Source organism: Pristiophorus japonicus, chromosome 3 (genome assembly GCF_044704955.1).
Source record: "Pristiophorus japonicus isolate sPriJap1 chromosome 3, sPriJap1.hap1, whole genome shotgun sequence".
NCBI lineage: Eukaryota > Metazoa > Chordata > Chondrichthyes > Pristiophoridae > Pristiophorus > Pristiophorus japonicus.
In genome coordinates this window covers 311,136,707-311,151,759 of record NC_091979.1, presented here as the reverse complement: position 1 = coordinate 311,151,759, position 15,053 = coordinate 311,136,707, and the positions used below count along the sequence as shown (strand labels likewise).

The 15,053-nt window shown below is 46.5% G+C and overlaps 1 protein-coding gene across 1 annotated transcript in view; it reads right to left on the bottom strand.

Annotated features, from left to right (window-relative positions):
* pcdh15b (protocadherin-related 15b) overlaps positions 1–15,053 on the bottom strand; it is a 1,866,923-nt gene that overhangs the window by 294,708 nt on the left and 1,557,162 nt on the right. Inside the window, exon 23 of the mRNA XM_070875055.1 lies at positions 11,347–11,463. Coding sequence (XP_070731156.1) covers positions 11,347–11,463 — 117 coding nt within the window. The remainder of the gene's footprint in view (positions 1–11,346; positions 11,464–15,053) is intronic.

Below are 15,053 nucleotides of genomic sequence, written 5' to 3'. Positions count from 1 at the left end.
CGAACTACATGTTGAAGGGTGGAAGATGCCTGAGCGTGGATTTTTTTAACATGGGGTGACCGTTGCACACCAGCCACCACACGGGCTTGACAGAGCGAGGTCTTGGTCCAGTGGCAAGGGTTAACCAAGACGACTGGAGACCAGCTCTGCTGCACGGACCTAGTGCGCGCACATATCGCAGTGTGGACTGGTCCGTGCTGCCCCTGGGCCCTCGCCTCTCCTGGCCCCGAACTCACGCCTCTCCTGGGCCCCGATCACGTCCCTCTTTACAATCTCTCGACGCTCATTCGCCCCGACCTCGCCGCTCCTGCTGTACCTGCCCACGCTCCAATCACCGACCTGGACCGCTACACTGTCCCAATGGCAGTCTCTGCAGTTGCACTGTGGGATTGTATGTGTTTGCGTGCATGCGTTCAGACACATGTTTAAAGGGCCCTGCAGGCGCTCTGATCACGTGTCGGGAGGATGACACAGGGAGAGGAATCGGCTTGACTGGCAGGGAGCACTCGTTACAAAGTGAGTGAAGAGCTGTGGGCCTCTATGAGGAGGCAGTCCCAGCCATTGAGAATAATTCACAAGAACTGAATCAGTGTTGGTTTTATAAAGAGAAGCAGGCTTGAAAGTACCCTCGGTCGCGGAGCCCCTGGATAGTCTCTACAGAGCCTAGTTTGACAACCACTATTGTTGAGGGTTGGTTGATGGCTTCTGGGGCTCAGATTCAAATTATCAAAAATGTTACCTCAGAAGATAAAGGGGCAGAAATCCAGGCCTCCCGGGCCCGGATGAAGTTTCTACGTACCCAGGAAGGCATTGGAAAAGCCGCTTTTCAGGACGCAATGTGCCAGCTGGAGCTTGACAGATGATTTCACAGATTGGGAGCGAGGACATTTGCACGGGCAAGATTTCGGGATTTACCCATATCTTGCCCAGCAAATGTCCTCGAAATTCTTGTGCCTGATAAAAGCAGGTGCATAGCCTTTTAAAACACACTCAAAACATAGAAAATAAAATTTTTAAAAACCCTGCCCAATGCGTTACATTTATTTTTAACCAAAATTAAAACTTTTTTTTAAAAAATGGGCAATTTTTTTTTTCTTTAAAAAACATTTCTAACAACTTTAATTTCTATTAGTGTATTTATATGTGAGGTGTTTTTAAAAAATAGTTTATGTAGTGTTTGTGTGTTTGGGGTGTTTCTCATTCACAGTAAGAGGAGATTCAGATTTATGAAACTCCTATTACAATGAATGAGAAAATACTTACCTGTGATTGGGCGCTAAGGCCCACGTGACTCCTGCGGACGGCCCAACGTGAATGCGCTCCGTTGCGCAAGAAGAGGAGGCCTCGAGTCTGGGATCTCAGGCAGGCGTTCGACTAAAAAGGTAAGTGCGCAGCTTTTTTCTTATGTTTAGCCAAATGCACGCGGGAAGAGGAAGCCGAGATTTCTGCCCCAAAGATTTTCAAAAAAAATCTATGTACAGAAAAATGAACTGGCAGCTTTCAAATTCTTTCCACTTTCCCTGCTTTAGTGACTAATCCAATGATAGTTTAATTCAATTTAGTTTTCTCACACATCTTCAATAATCAGGGAGGTCTGAGAATCGAAATGCAATAAAATATTATACAGAATCGATACCTTCCTGCAGGCTTGCTTACATTATATATTTTTTTATTTATTACGGCTTATATTTATTACCTAATGGGTCCCTGTGGTTTGAATAGATCCGACAAGGACTAATCAGCTGGAAAGCTTTGTGTTGATTTATAACTTTAGGCCATTCAGAAATGTGTGGTTATAATAATGAATAGAATACAGGCAACTCTGGATTATCCGGGTCCCTCGGGGATTGGGCTAGGCCGGGGCAAACGATTTCTCCATTAGAACGATTGACATTCTAAATTTAAAACCCGATGCCTTCCCGGGCTGAAAGGACTCCGAACGCACCGGCCCGATGCCTTCCCCGGCCGAAATTTTAAATCCCGTTACAATGGTTTCCCGTTGGATCCGTGTGCAGATAATCGAGAGTTGCCAGTGCTTAAAAAAAATGTATTAATTCAAGTGCAAGGTGCTTCCTACGACCCAACTTCCTTCCCAGAACATAGGTTTGATTCAGTGTTCCCCGACTTTACTGATGGTTATGCCGGCCTTTTCCAATTGTAGGACTGATTCCTGATGAGGGGTGGTGCTTGCAGGGGATGCTAGTTGGTAATTTGCATTTATTTTATTGCCTGTTCCTTTAAATGGAAGGTGCAGGCCATCTGGAGAGCGGAGCGGAGGAAGTGGCAAAAAATATCAAGGGAATAAGAATTCCTCAGGTGCTAAAGACTGGAGAACTGACCCCAGAGTCTTTTCTTTAGGACAGAGAAAGTAAAGGTACACAAAAAAAACAAAATACTGCAGGTGCCAGAAATTTTAAAACAAAAACAAAAAGATTGAAGATAATTGTCAGCATCTGTGCAGCAACAGAAGACAATCAGTAAACGTTTTAGGTCTAAGGGCTGGAATTTTCTGTGGATTACCGCCCGGTTTCTGGGCAATATTGGCCATTGTGGGCGGTAATGATGTGAGCGGTCATTTCCTACCTGAGGTACGCCGGCGGTTTCGAAGTCCCGCTGGGGAGTGCACCGTTCACTGATCGCCCTGGCGTGATTTTTGGCTGAGCGGCGAACCGTACGGAAGTATGAAAAAAAAATTTTTTAACCGCCTACGAGCATCAGCGAAGCTGGCAGTCGGTAAGTAGGTCTGCAAGAAGGAGATGAGTGGTTGGTTTTTTGCTACTTATTTTCCAAATTTGTTGGGGTGATTTATTTTAAAAGTGTGCTGGAAATGTTTTTTTGACTTTAGTTCAGTTTTGTGAAAAATTATTGTTATTCTTTTTCTCGTGTTCGGCCTAACCTGCAGCCTCGGGGTAAATTTTTATAGATTTTTTTATTTATCGCCCATTTTCTTTAGGCACCGCCCAAGCTAGCCTAAATTGCACTTTTCCCACCAGATTGGGGGTGCAAGGCCCATATTTTCTGCCGGGTGGATTTAAAACATTTTTTTCGGGAAGTTTTCACCGGCGATAACTTTCCCAGCCTTAGCGGTTTTTTGGGTGACAATCGGGTGCTGGCGGTCTTTGGGGAAATTCTAGCTCGAAGACTCTTGCTCAGGACAGAAGCTGAGTACAGGTCTCAGAATTGAAACACAGAAACATAGAAAATAGGTGCAGGAGTAGGCCATTCGGCCCTTCGAGCCTGCACCACCATTCAATGTGATCATGCAACTTCAGTACCGCATTCCTGCTTTTTCGCCAAACCCCTTGATCCCTTTAGCTGTAAGGGCCACATCGAACTCCCTTTTGAATATATCGAATGAACTGGCCTCAACAACTTTCTGTGGTAGAGAATTCCACAGGTTCACAATTCTCTGAGTGAAGAAGTTTCTCCTCATCTTGGTCCTAAATGGCTTACCCCTTATACCCTTAGACTGGTTCTGGACTTCCCCAACATCGGGAACATTCTTCCTTCATCTAACCTGTCCAATCCCATTAGAATTTTATATGTTTCTATGAGATCCCCTCTCATTCTTCTAAATTCCAGTGAATATAAGCCTAGTCGATCCAGTTTTTCTTCATATATCAGTCCTGCCATCCCGGGAATCAGTCTGGTGAACCTTCGCTGCACTCCCTCAATAGCAAGAATGTCCCTCCTCTGATTAGGAGACCAAAACTGCACACAAACATTAGGCCAAATCTTGCTGGGCCGGGCCTTTTGTGGTGTACCCTTTTAGACTGTTTCCTGCACCCTTCAGTTCAAATGTAATTTGTGGTATAACTTGCTGAAACTGCGAACTGATAACGAGGGCAATGGGCATTTGGGACCTTAGTGTATGACGGGACGCACAGTGTATCTCCTTAACCAATGGGATTTAAGGATTGAGAATGAAACTGGAACTATGGAGAAGGAGGGTGAATTAGAGAAATAAAAAGAAGGAAAACAATATTGGATTAAGAGAGACACAGACGGGAGAAGAAAGAAAAAAGTGCAACATTTTAAAACTTGAAAGTTTTTAAATCTCTGAGAAGAACTTGCTACATGCAGGAATGAGACTCAACAGTTTAAATTGCTTGACAAGGTGGATGCAGAGAGCATGTTTCCACTGATGGGAGAGACTAGAATTAGAGGGCATGATCTTAGAATAAGGGGACGCCCATTTAAAACAGAGATGAGGAAGAATTTCTTCTCTCAGAGGGTTGTAAATCTGTGGAATTCGCTGCCTCAGAGAGCTGTGGAAGCTGGAACATTGAATAAATTTAAGACAGAAATAGACAGTTTCTTAAATGATAAGCGGAGCGGGCGGGGAAGTGGAGCTGAGTTCATGATCAGATCAGCCATGATCTTATTGAATGGCGGAGCAGGCTCGAGGGGCCGTATGGCCTACTCCTATTTCTTATGTTCTTATGTTCTTATGTAAATTGTTCCCTCACTGGGCATTAGCAATAATCACATCATTATAAGGATACTTATGCTGGTAATTACAAGCCCTAGCTTTCTGCGGCGAGTTTAATGGGTAATTAACGAGCAAATCCAGCAACTTCTTACAAATAATGGGGAAGCTAAGGGCGAGATGCTGTTTGTAAATGGCGGATCGGCATAAATCAACCAGCAAGTTCTCGAGATTCGCAACTCACCTGAACTTTCTGGCTGATTTACGCATTAATAACAACTCGTGTTATTTTTCCAAGAAGAATTGGCCCAGTGACTTTAGCTTCACCACAAAGTGAAGAGGAGATCTGATGAAAATGTTCACATTTATAAGGGGTTTTGGTAAGATAAATAGGGTCAGTGGGTCAGCAACTAGAGGGTATAAATTTAAGATTATCATGAAAACTACAAAGTGAGAGGTTAGGAGATTTTTTTAACGAAAAGCACATAAGAACGTAAGAAATAGCAGCATGAGTGGGCCATTCGGCTCCTCAAGCCTGCTCTATCATTCAATAAGATCATGGGTGCTCTTCTACCTCAACTCCACCTTCTTGCACTATCCCCATATCCCTTGATTCCCTTAGTATCGAAAAATCTATCAATCTCTATCTTGAATATGCTCACTAAGTATAGAAAATTGGTCGATCGCTTAATCTGACCCCTAGTTCTGGACACGCAAGCAGGGGAAACATCCTCCCAGCATCTATTCTGTTAGGCCCCTTAAGCATTTTATATGTTTCAATGAGATCACCTCTCACTCTTTTAAACTCTATAGGTCTGGTCTACTCAATCTCTCCTCATAGGAGAATCCCCTCATCCCAGGAATCATTCTCCTGAACCTTCGTTGCACTCCCTCTAAGGCAAGTACATCCTTCCTTGGGTAAGGCGGCCAAAACTGTACACAGTACACGAGGTGTGGTTTCACCAAGGCCCTATATAATTGCAGTAAGACATATTAGGGCCAAAATTGCCCACCGGCCGAAACGAGTCGCATGTACCGTTTTCGATGTGTTCCGTCCGCTCCAATGCACGGGGCAGCCAACCAGGAGAAATTCACCACTTTGTGTTCTTTTTTCTGAAGTGAGGCGGAAGTGGCTTCATCATCTGGGCGGGAGTGGGAGCAGGGCGGAGTGACCATCACCAGCGGGGCGGATGTGGGTGTGAGGCGGAGTGGATGACACTGCCAGTCATCAGTGCCGCGCTGATGATGTCATCGCGCTGGCGCGTCACAGCGCCCCCATAATTGTCGGCCCAACCTGGCAGCTGGCTGACCAAAAAAAAAAAACATGGCGTCGCCGACAAGGCCACCTCCTCTTTCAGGGCAGCCACGCCGCCCAGTGACAATAAGGGTATAATATGCAAAAGCGGTCGAGGGCACTGACCGCCAGCAATGATGTCGCTCTCATGGAGCAATTTCGGGAAGGGGTCGCCGCTGGTCGGTAAGGGGTCAGCACGTGCAGGACGCGGCGGGAAAACGGGCGTAGCCGTTCCCTGCACCGCTCCGAATGTCGAGGGCAAAGTTCAAAAGGGCAGCCCCTCCGCGGCAACTCGCTGACCAGTCTGCACCGACCCATGACCATCACTTTCAGCCGGCCACGGGCCTTATAGAAAGGGACAATTTCGGCCCCATTTACTCTTATACTCAAATCCTCTTGTAATAAAGACCAACATACCATTTTCTTTCTTGATTGCTTGCAGTACCTTCATGTTAACTTTCAGTGATTCGTGTACAAGGACAGGCAGGTCCCTCTGAACACGAATATTTCCCAATCTCTCACCTTTTAAAAAATATTCTGTTATTCTATTTTTTCATACCAAAGTCGATAACTTCACATGACTCAACATCATATTCCATCTGCCATCTTTTTGCCCACTCACTTAACTTGTCTATATCCCTTTGCAGCCTCTTTGTGTCCTCCTCGCACTTTACTTTCCCACCTGGCTTTTTATCATCAGCAAACTTGGATACATTACACTTGGGCTCCTCATCGAAGTCATTGCTTTAGATTGTAAATAGCTGAGGCCCAAGCATTAATCCTTGCGGTACCCCACTAGTTATAGTCTGCGAACCCGAAAATGACCCGTTTATTCCTACTCTCTGTTTTCTGTCGGTTAAAAAATCCTCAATCTATGCTAATATTTTTATCCCCAATTCCATGGGCCCTAATTTTGTGTAATAACTTCTTCTGTGTCATCTTATCAAATACTTTCTGAAAATCGAAATACACCACATCCACTGGTTCCCCCGTATCCACCCTGCTCGTTACAACCTTAAGAAATTCTAAAAGATTCGTCAAACACAATTTAAATGCAAAGCCGACTGAATGTCATCATGGCAAACTTGGACCTTTACACTGAGTTCAGTGCTGGGTCTTCAGCTCGCCAGTTAAATCCAGTGTGCAACAGACTGACAGAGGCACTGTCAGCACCTCTTAAAGGGACACTACATCTTTCAGATAAGTTTGAATTTAAGCTTTTGGACTTTTTTTGTTGATTTTACTGAAGTAGTGGCGAGCTGCAATAGATGTTAAAAGTTTTTTTAAGCATGTAGGGAGTGCTGCTGGACGCTTGCAAGGCCTCGGATGGTAAAGGAAGGCCTCTGAGAAGAAAGAAAATGCTGAAAATACTCTGCAGTTCAGGCAACATCAGTGAAGAAAGAAACAGAGTTCATGTCTCAGGTCAAGATGCAACCTGACCGGCTGAGTATTTCCACCATTTTATGCTGTCATTTCAGATTTACAGCATCCGCTCGCAGAGGGAAGAGCAAGACGCAGAGGAGGAAGACACAGAAGAGGAAGAAGCCAAAGAGAAGGAAGCCAAAGAGGAGGAAACAGAAGAGGAGGAAGCAACCCAGACAGCCCCTTTCTGGATAGGATATCCAGGATGGAATCATCCACCTGTCGGTCCAGTGACCACAACCCCAGTTCCCCTTTTAACATTAGTCCCACACCTTACCTTCCCCCTCTGTTGCTGACCATCACAGCATCCTCTTGGCCATGATAGTGAAATAAAGGCCACGCCAAAGCAAAATTTCCAACTCAACTTCATACATCTATCCATCCAATATGACATCAATTCATCACCCTTAGGCATTCTCTTAGCGACTGTCTTGTATGTGCCTTTGCCTATCCTACTGAAGTCATGCAGTGCTACCCCAGTGGCTGCAGCAAGGCAGGTGGAAGGCTGCTGACTTTCAGTGGGGAACACTGCAGATGGCCTTGCTGGTCAAACCTGAGGAGCTGGTGGCTAGGAGTGTCAAATCGGTTGTTATTGTTGTTGTTGTTCTTGTTCATCTTGTTGTTGTTCTTCTTGTTCTTGTTCTTCTTCCTCATCGCCCTCCTCATCGTCCCCCTCGTCATCCTTGCCTTCTCTTGGTCAACCACTGGCTGGGCAGGCTGCAATTCTTGGGAATGTAACATGAGAAAAGCACAAGGGTGGAGCTGTGGTGAGGGGAAGGTGGGAAAGCAAGCGGTGCATGCCAGAAGGAGGATAACATTTGAGGATACCTGCATCTTGTATCCTTTCTGGCCCGCCGCTGGCCAAAGGCTCAGCTATGCACCTGCCAAGAATGGCCAGCACCGTCTCCTCCAAGGGGGTGAGGTGAGGCTTGGAATGAGAAATGTGCCTCGTAATTGGTGCAGATTGTTGGTCGATGAGTGATTGTGGCTGGTGGTGGGGGGGGGGGGGGGTGTTGTGCATTGAGCAGTGTGTAAGGCTAGTGATGCAGTTGGTAGGAGATGCAATTTGAAGATGTATTCACTGACCTTGACCACTGGTGTGAGGTCATGAAGCTTCTTTGGCACTGGAGCCAGCCAGTGGGGGCAAAACTGCTGGCAGCGACGACCTCGGTGATGTACCCCCACATCCTGCTTTCTGAAGGGGCTCCTGGCCCCTGTGGGTAGAGGACCTCTTGCAGTGTTAACCCCCGGCACAAAGCTGGAGTGCTGCGTGCGAGACCCTGGGTGCCCCTTCCCTGGCTTGCTGAGCCATTTGTGTTAGTGCTGAAGCACTTTTCCCATTTTTTGAGGTTCGGAAGGGAATTCAGCTTTAAGTATGAAGAGTCCATTTGGGACTTCTTTTTAATGTTAAGTTTTTTTTTAAAGGCAGTAAGTACTGAAAATGGCATTTTTTCACTTATTTTAATTTTTACTAGTTCTGAAGTCATTGCCCTTTTAATTGTCTACAATGTCGAGCGAACTCCAGAGCCTCGCTTCCAGAGTCTGTTAGAAGCTGGCACACTGCTTCAGGATGGGAACTTTGACTTCCAGGTCTGCACTAAAACCCACCAGGAGGGCGTTGCACAGAAAGTTAGTATTGAGCTAAAAAATCTTTAGCCCCAAGCGCAAATTTTTCTGCGGTAGAGCTTTGTCCACTTTCAGCGACCGATAACCCAATTTGCAGTGGTCGCAAATCTTTCCCCCTGTGAGTCTGTAACGTAGAGAGGAATTCTCTCTCCTAAATTTCTGATTTGCTGAACGATGTCTCCAGTCTGATCGAATATCAAATTGGTTTTAAAGGGACAACTTTTATTGTGCTGTAAATTCTAGGCAAGTCTATGTATATTTTGCCTCACAATGTTAATTCGAGGTAAACTTGAAGCAATGCTACTAACTCAAATGTAGAAATATCAGCTAATAAATGACTCCATGTTGCAAGAATTGTCTTATCATTTCATAAAGATCTACTTGATACTAAATATCGAAAAGTTTTCACATGGACTATTTCTTGTCAAATGAAATCAAATAAATCTCACTCTTGAAAATCCCCAAGAAGCAGACAACAGTGGGGTTTCCATGATCTGCCAAATTATTCTAGTTACAAAAATTCAACAGTGAGAATTATTAGTCAATAAGGGGGCATTATTTTTATATGTCAGGAATCAGTTTAATCTAGGTTCCTCATTGCTATGCCAGTAAATTTATGACAAATTCTTCAGCCCCACCAAGCCTTTGAGCCCATGCACTAGAAAGGAAAATCTGCCCGATACAGCGACGCCAATTTTGGCCCATCAACCACCCTGATTTTCAGCAGGAACAGATGGTAATAAGACCAAAATACAAAAATAAACTTACCACTGACTTCCCACTCGAGGCCTGCCCGCTGCCGTTTTTGAGCAAGCCTCAGTTTAAGTGGGGGTGTCTTATAACACCCTTAGGACCCAGTGCCATTTTGGTGCAGTTAAATGCAATGTCTGCTGGGTGCCAGGTTCACCATCTACACAAAGCGGGGAACGGTGACAACCAGTAACCCTTAAAGGGATCACTGGAAGTAGCTCCAGGAATAATAAAGACATCATTTACTTGGCACTCTTTGGGCAGCAGCATCAGCATAATTCCTCTCCCTGTCCCTCGCTGTGAAATCCACCCGCCCTCTTGTCGCCCATTTCGATCATCCCAGCTCTCCGGTTTAATCCTTGCTGCAGGGTTATGTTCTGTGGCCAGCCCATAAGATTTCCCAACCTGCAAAACGGCGAGCTGTCTATCAGTGCATGGAACGCTCTGGCAGAATGCCGGTTGAATGCAGATTGAGGCCCATCAAAATGGTTTGGGTCTCTCACTAGCAACATTGCGAGAGGTATTGTGATCAGCCCCAGCATAAATGAGTTGTTATATATGCAGACTATAGATATACTCTCTGTGTAGTCACTGTATAGGTGCATAAGATGGAGACTTGTTTACCTGATGTACTATCAATGAGGTTTACACTGTGTATATACTATGCTGGCACCACTAGAGGGTGCAACTGGTGGAGACCGGGGTTTCCTGCCCTGGTTTCAGGGGCTGCATAAAAGGAGAGCCACCATGTGGCTGTCTCACTCTGGAGTTACAAATAAAGGACTAAGGTCACTACAGTTTGAGTACAACACATTGCCTTGTGGAGTCATTCATAAGTACATTACAGACATAATATGAGTAATATCAAAACGTTTCATAATTCTTAAATATGTTGTAAATATGACACATACAGGTGGAGGATGGGGAAGTCCAAGATATTGGGGCCGAAATTGTCCCGCTCCCATTTGGGAGTGGTAACCTTCCGGGCCTGGGACTTTTACCGCCTGGGCCGGAAATCCCGCTCTCGGCATGCAGTTGGGCTTTGTGCCCCCTCAAACGAGGCAGAGCACTGTGTCTCAGGCACTCTGGCTTGTTGGACGAGCATCAGCACTGCGCAGGAGCTCCATGTAGCGGCGACACGCGACAACACCCCTCCCCATCAGTTAAAGGGAAGGACTGGTGCGCACTATGCAGGCCGTTTAGTGGCCGCAGCTGGACCACCAGGGATGCACTCAACTGAGCCAATGGCCCGGCACCCGAAAGGGAGTGCCAGGCCGTATGATTGCGGCCCGGTCGAGTCGAGCGTTGCCATTGTCCAGCCAACTGAAGAGTCGGCCGACAAAATAAAATGGCGGGCCGGGGGGGGCACACACGGCCTCCCCTTTAAGGGGCACTCTGGCGGATGCCAGCGCCCCACCAAGCTGGCGCTGACATCGGCCCACGACAGCCTCGCAGCCCACGGGGCAATTTCTCCTGTGGGCCGCAAAGGGGTCGGTGCGGGGCGTAAAGGGGGTCGGCGCGCGTGCCGATTACATCATCGCCTGTTGAGCGCCGGCCCCAGAGACACTAACAGGGTGCAAAATAGGAGTCATTTCAAACCCATTGTCTTTTTAAAGTAGGTGAATGTTTAACTCACTATCGAGCAGTGTTACTGAACAACAACAGTTGCATAATCTCACATAGGATCAGAAGGATAGCAAAAGTTCTCACAAGGTGCACCAGAAAAATATATTGTAACTTTCAGCGTGCTTTGCATGATTGCAGCAAATATCAGAACACATTTTCTCTTTTCAGAATGTGGGTTAGCAGAGTCACTGTGACTTACAGGAGGGTCCTTGTCTTCAGCTGAAACGATAGTGATGAGGCTGCCCTTCAGGGCATCTGGTGCCACCAGCCCTTTGTAGACAGGCTTGTTAAATTCAGGGGCGTAGTCGTTCATATCCTGTAAAAGAATACTTTAAGTTATTTAAGTATTAATCATAATTACTAAAAAAAAATTCACCATTTTCAATAATCAATTAATGTAAGACAAAACACTGCCATATTTACTTTATTTATCAAAGGGAAGCCTCATCATTTTGTTTATGATTGGCGCCTATGGCTGGTTTATTCAGCTAATTAGTAGACAGACTGCTGAAGTTTAATCCGGTCATGCCATTAGATTGATCTGCTAAACATTTGTACATTACATCTCATTCATTGATTTATTTATTTCTGCAAAAAATTAATGAATGGGGAGCAATATACAAATGCCTGGCTGACTCATGAAGTGCAAAATATTGAAATAATTCATCAGTGTGTCAGGTAATGAGACATGCAAAAAGAACATCTCATCTTAGGTGGTCTGAAGGTTAATAAGCCTTGCTAAAGTCGAGTGAAACAATTATGTTATTGAGATGACATGTTAGTGCTGAAGGGCAGACAAACAAATGGAATCATATAGATCAGTTATACTCAGTTTGTGTCAATGAAAAACAGCTTCAGCACTGCGCTGAACAGTATAGCTGGCTGGTATAAAGGAAAACTTGTGAGTGAGCCGGAACGTGTATGTGGCGGTCTGCTGCCACACACATCAGTGGATGTAGCAAAGGAGTGCAAGCAGCTGAATGTACTCGACACAGATGGAGCATCTGACTCTCTGGAGCACGCTATGCCTCCCCCTCCCCCTCACCCAAATGATAGAACCAGCAAAGCAAACGCTCAAGCAACCACCGCTGTGGTGGCACCAACTGCAGCGCTAACTTTTGCCCCAGCCTATGGAGGTTGAGAGCCATTTCATTCGCAAAGGGCTTCCACCAATACCTAGCACTTAACCAGCTCACTTCTTCCTCCCACTGAGGAAGCATCGAGACCGAGATTGGGTGCAAGAAGACACACATATACTTTAGGGAAGCAATGGGGTCAAACATACGAGGCAGATAAATTTATCTCTTTCGCAGCATTAAATGCGTTTGCACTTTACTTAAACTGTGACGGAGAGTTGTCTTTGAATGCTGTAGAATAAAGCATTAAAGTTAAAAGTTTCTGAGCTAGCTGAGTTAATGCAGAGAACAATAATGGTGAATATGCACTGGACCATTACTTAGTGCCAAGAGCTCCTGCCCCTAATTACTGTCCAACTAACTCAAAATGTGCATCTGTGGACATATGTGACAAGATTGTGCTTAGCTGTGAAGTTCCCCACAGGCAAATAGCCTGTCAACACTTACTGTCTGGGCTCAGAGTGAAGCATAACTATTTGCGTGAGGTATCAAAGGTTGACAGAGGCCGCCAGGCTATAGCCTAGCAAAGAGTCAAGAAGAAGGTAGGAAGGAATATTAATATAGCCCCAAAGTGGCGATGGCAACAGAAGTAATGCCGCAGAAAAATCAACGCCGGGGCACTCAAAGGCCCAGTTAAGAGAGCCCGATATAGCCAGTGCCTCACTGCCAACCTGGTGACCCTCGATGACCCCGAGACGCAGAGTGCCCACAGCGCCTGGTCTGCCCTCAAGGCCTCTATAACCAGCGCCTGCAAAGAGACGCTCGGTCACTCGACCAGGAAACACCAGGACTGGTTTGACGAGAATGACCAGAAGGAGCGAGTACTTAAAGCAGCAACCCAATTCGGGAACAGCAAAAGCAGCTCTACAGGCGGCTGAAGGCCGAGGTCCAACCAAAAACCCGCGACCTAAAGAATAGATGGTGGATGGAGAAAGCACAGGAGATCCAGCAGCTGGCCGACAGCCATGACATGCGAGATTTCTTCACCGCAGTCAAGTCCACCTATGGCCCAAGCACCCAAGGCCCCAACCCCACTGCTGGCCAAGAACAGGGAGACACTCATTAAGGACACTGAGGCAGTCAGGACCCGTTGGAAGGAGCACTTCGAAGATCTGCTTAATTGAGACTCTGCCTTTGACACAAGTATCCTCGATTCCATCCTGCAGCATGCTACCCGCCACCAGCTCAGTAAAACCCCAGCCTTGCACGAGGTAGAAAAGGCCATCCGTCAGCTCAAGAATAACAAGGCATCGGGAGCGGATGGAATCCCCACTGAGGCACTAAAGTATGGCGGAGAAGCAGTATTGGCACAAATGCATGACCTTATCGTTCTTTTCTGGAAGGAGGAGAGCATGCCGGGAGATCTGAGAGGTGCCGTAATCATGACCATCTTCAAAAAAGGGGACATCTGACTGTGGCAACAAAGAGGATCTCCCTGCTGTTGGCCACTGGGAAAGTCATCGCAAGAATCTTCCTCAACCGGCTTCTCCCTGTGGCTGAAGAGCTCCTCCCAGAGTCACAATGCGAGTTCCGTATACTAAGGGGTACAACGGACATGATCTTCACAGCGCGACAACTACAAGAGAAATGCAGGGAACAGCACCAACCCTTGTACATGGCCTTCTCTGACCTCACAAAGACATTTGACCCTGTCAACCATGAGGGACCATGGAGCGTCCTTCTCCATTTCGGCTGCCCCCCAAAAGATTGTCACCATCCTCCGCCTGCTCCACGACGACATACAAGCCGTGATCCTGACCAACGGATCCACCACAGACCCAATCCAAGTTCGGACCGGGATCAAGCAGCGCTGCGTCATCATCCCAACCCTTTTCTCAATCTTCCGCGATGCCATGCTCCACTTCACACTCAACAAGATCCCCGTTGGAGTGGAACTAAACTACAGAACCAGTGGAACCTGTTCAACCTTCGTTGCCTCCAGGCTAGATCCAAGGTCGTCCCATCCTCTGTCATTGAACGACAGTACGCGAATGACGCTTGCGTCTGCGCACATTCAGAAGCTGAACTCCAAGTCATCATCAACATCTTGACCGACGCATACGAAAGCATGAGCCTTGTACTAAACATCCGTAAGACAAAGGTCCTCCACCAACCTGACCCCACCTCACAGCACTGCCCCCGGTTATCAAAATCCACGGCGCGGCCTTGGACAATGTGGACCATTTTCCATACCCCGGGAGCCTACTATCAGCAAGGGCTGACATCGGCGACGAGGTCCAACACCGCCTCCAGTATGCCAGTGCAGCCTTCGGTTGCCTGAGGAAGAGAGTGTTTGAAGACTAGGTCCTCAAATCTGGCACCAAGCTTATGGTCCAAGGGCAGTAGTGATACCCGCCCTCCTATAAGGTCCATGTCTCAAAGACATGGACCAAATACAATAGTCATCTCAAAGCACTGGAGAAACATAGAAACATAGAAAATAGGTGCAGGAGTAGGCCATTCAGCCCTTCGAGCCTGCACCACTATTCAATAAGATCATGGCTGATCATTCACTCAGTCCCCCTTTCCTGCTTTCTCTCCATACCCCTTGATCCCTTTAGCCATAAGGGCCATAACCAACTCCCTCTTGAATATATCCAATGAACTGGCATCAACAACTCTCTGCGGTAGGGAATTGCACAGGTTAACAACTCTCTGAGTGAAGAAATTTCTCCTCATGTCAGTCCTAAATGGCTTAGCCCTTATCCTTAGGCTATGTCCCCTGGTTCTGGACTTCCCCAACATCGGGAACATTCTTCCTGCATCTAAC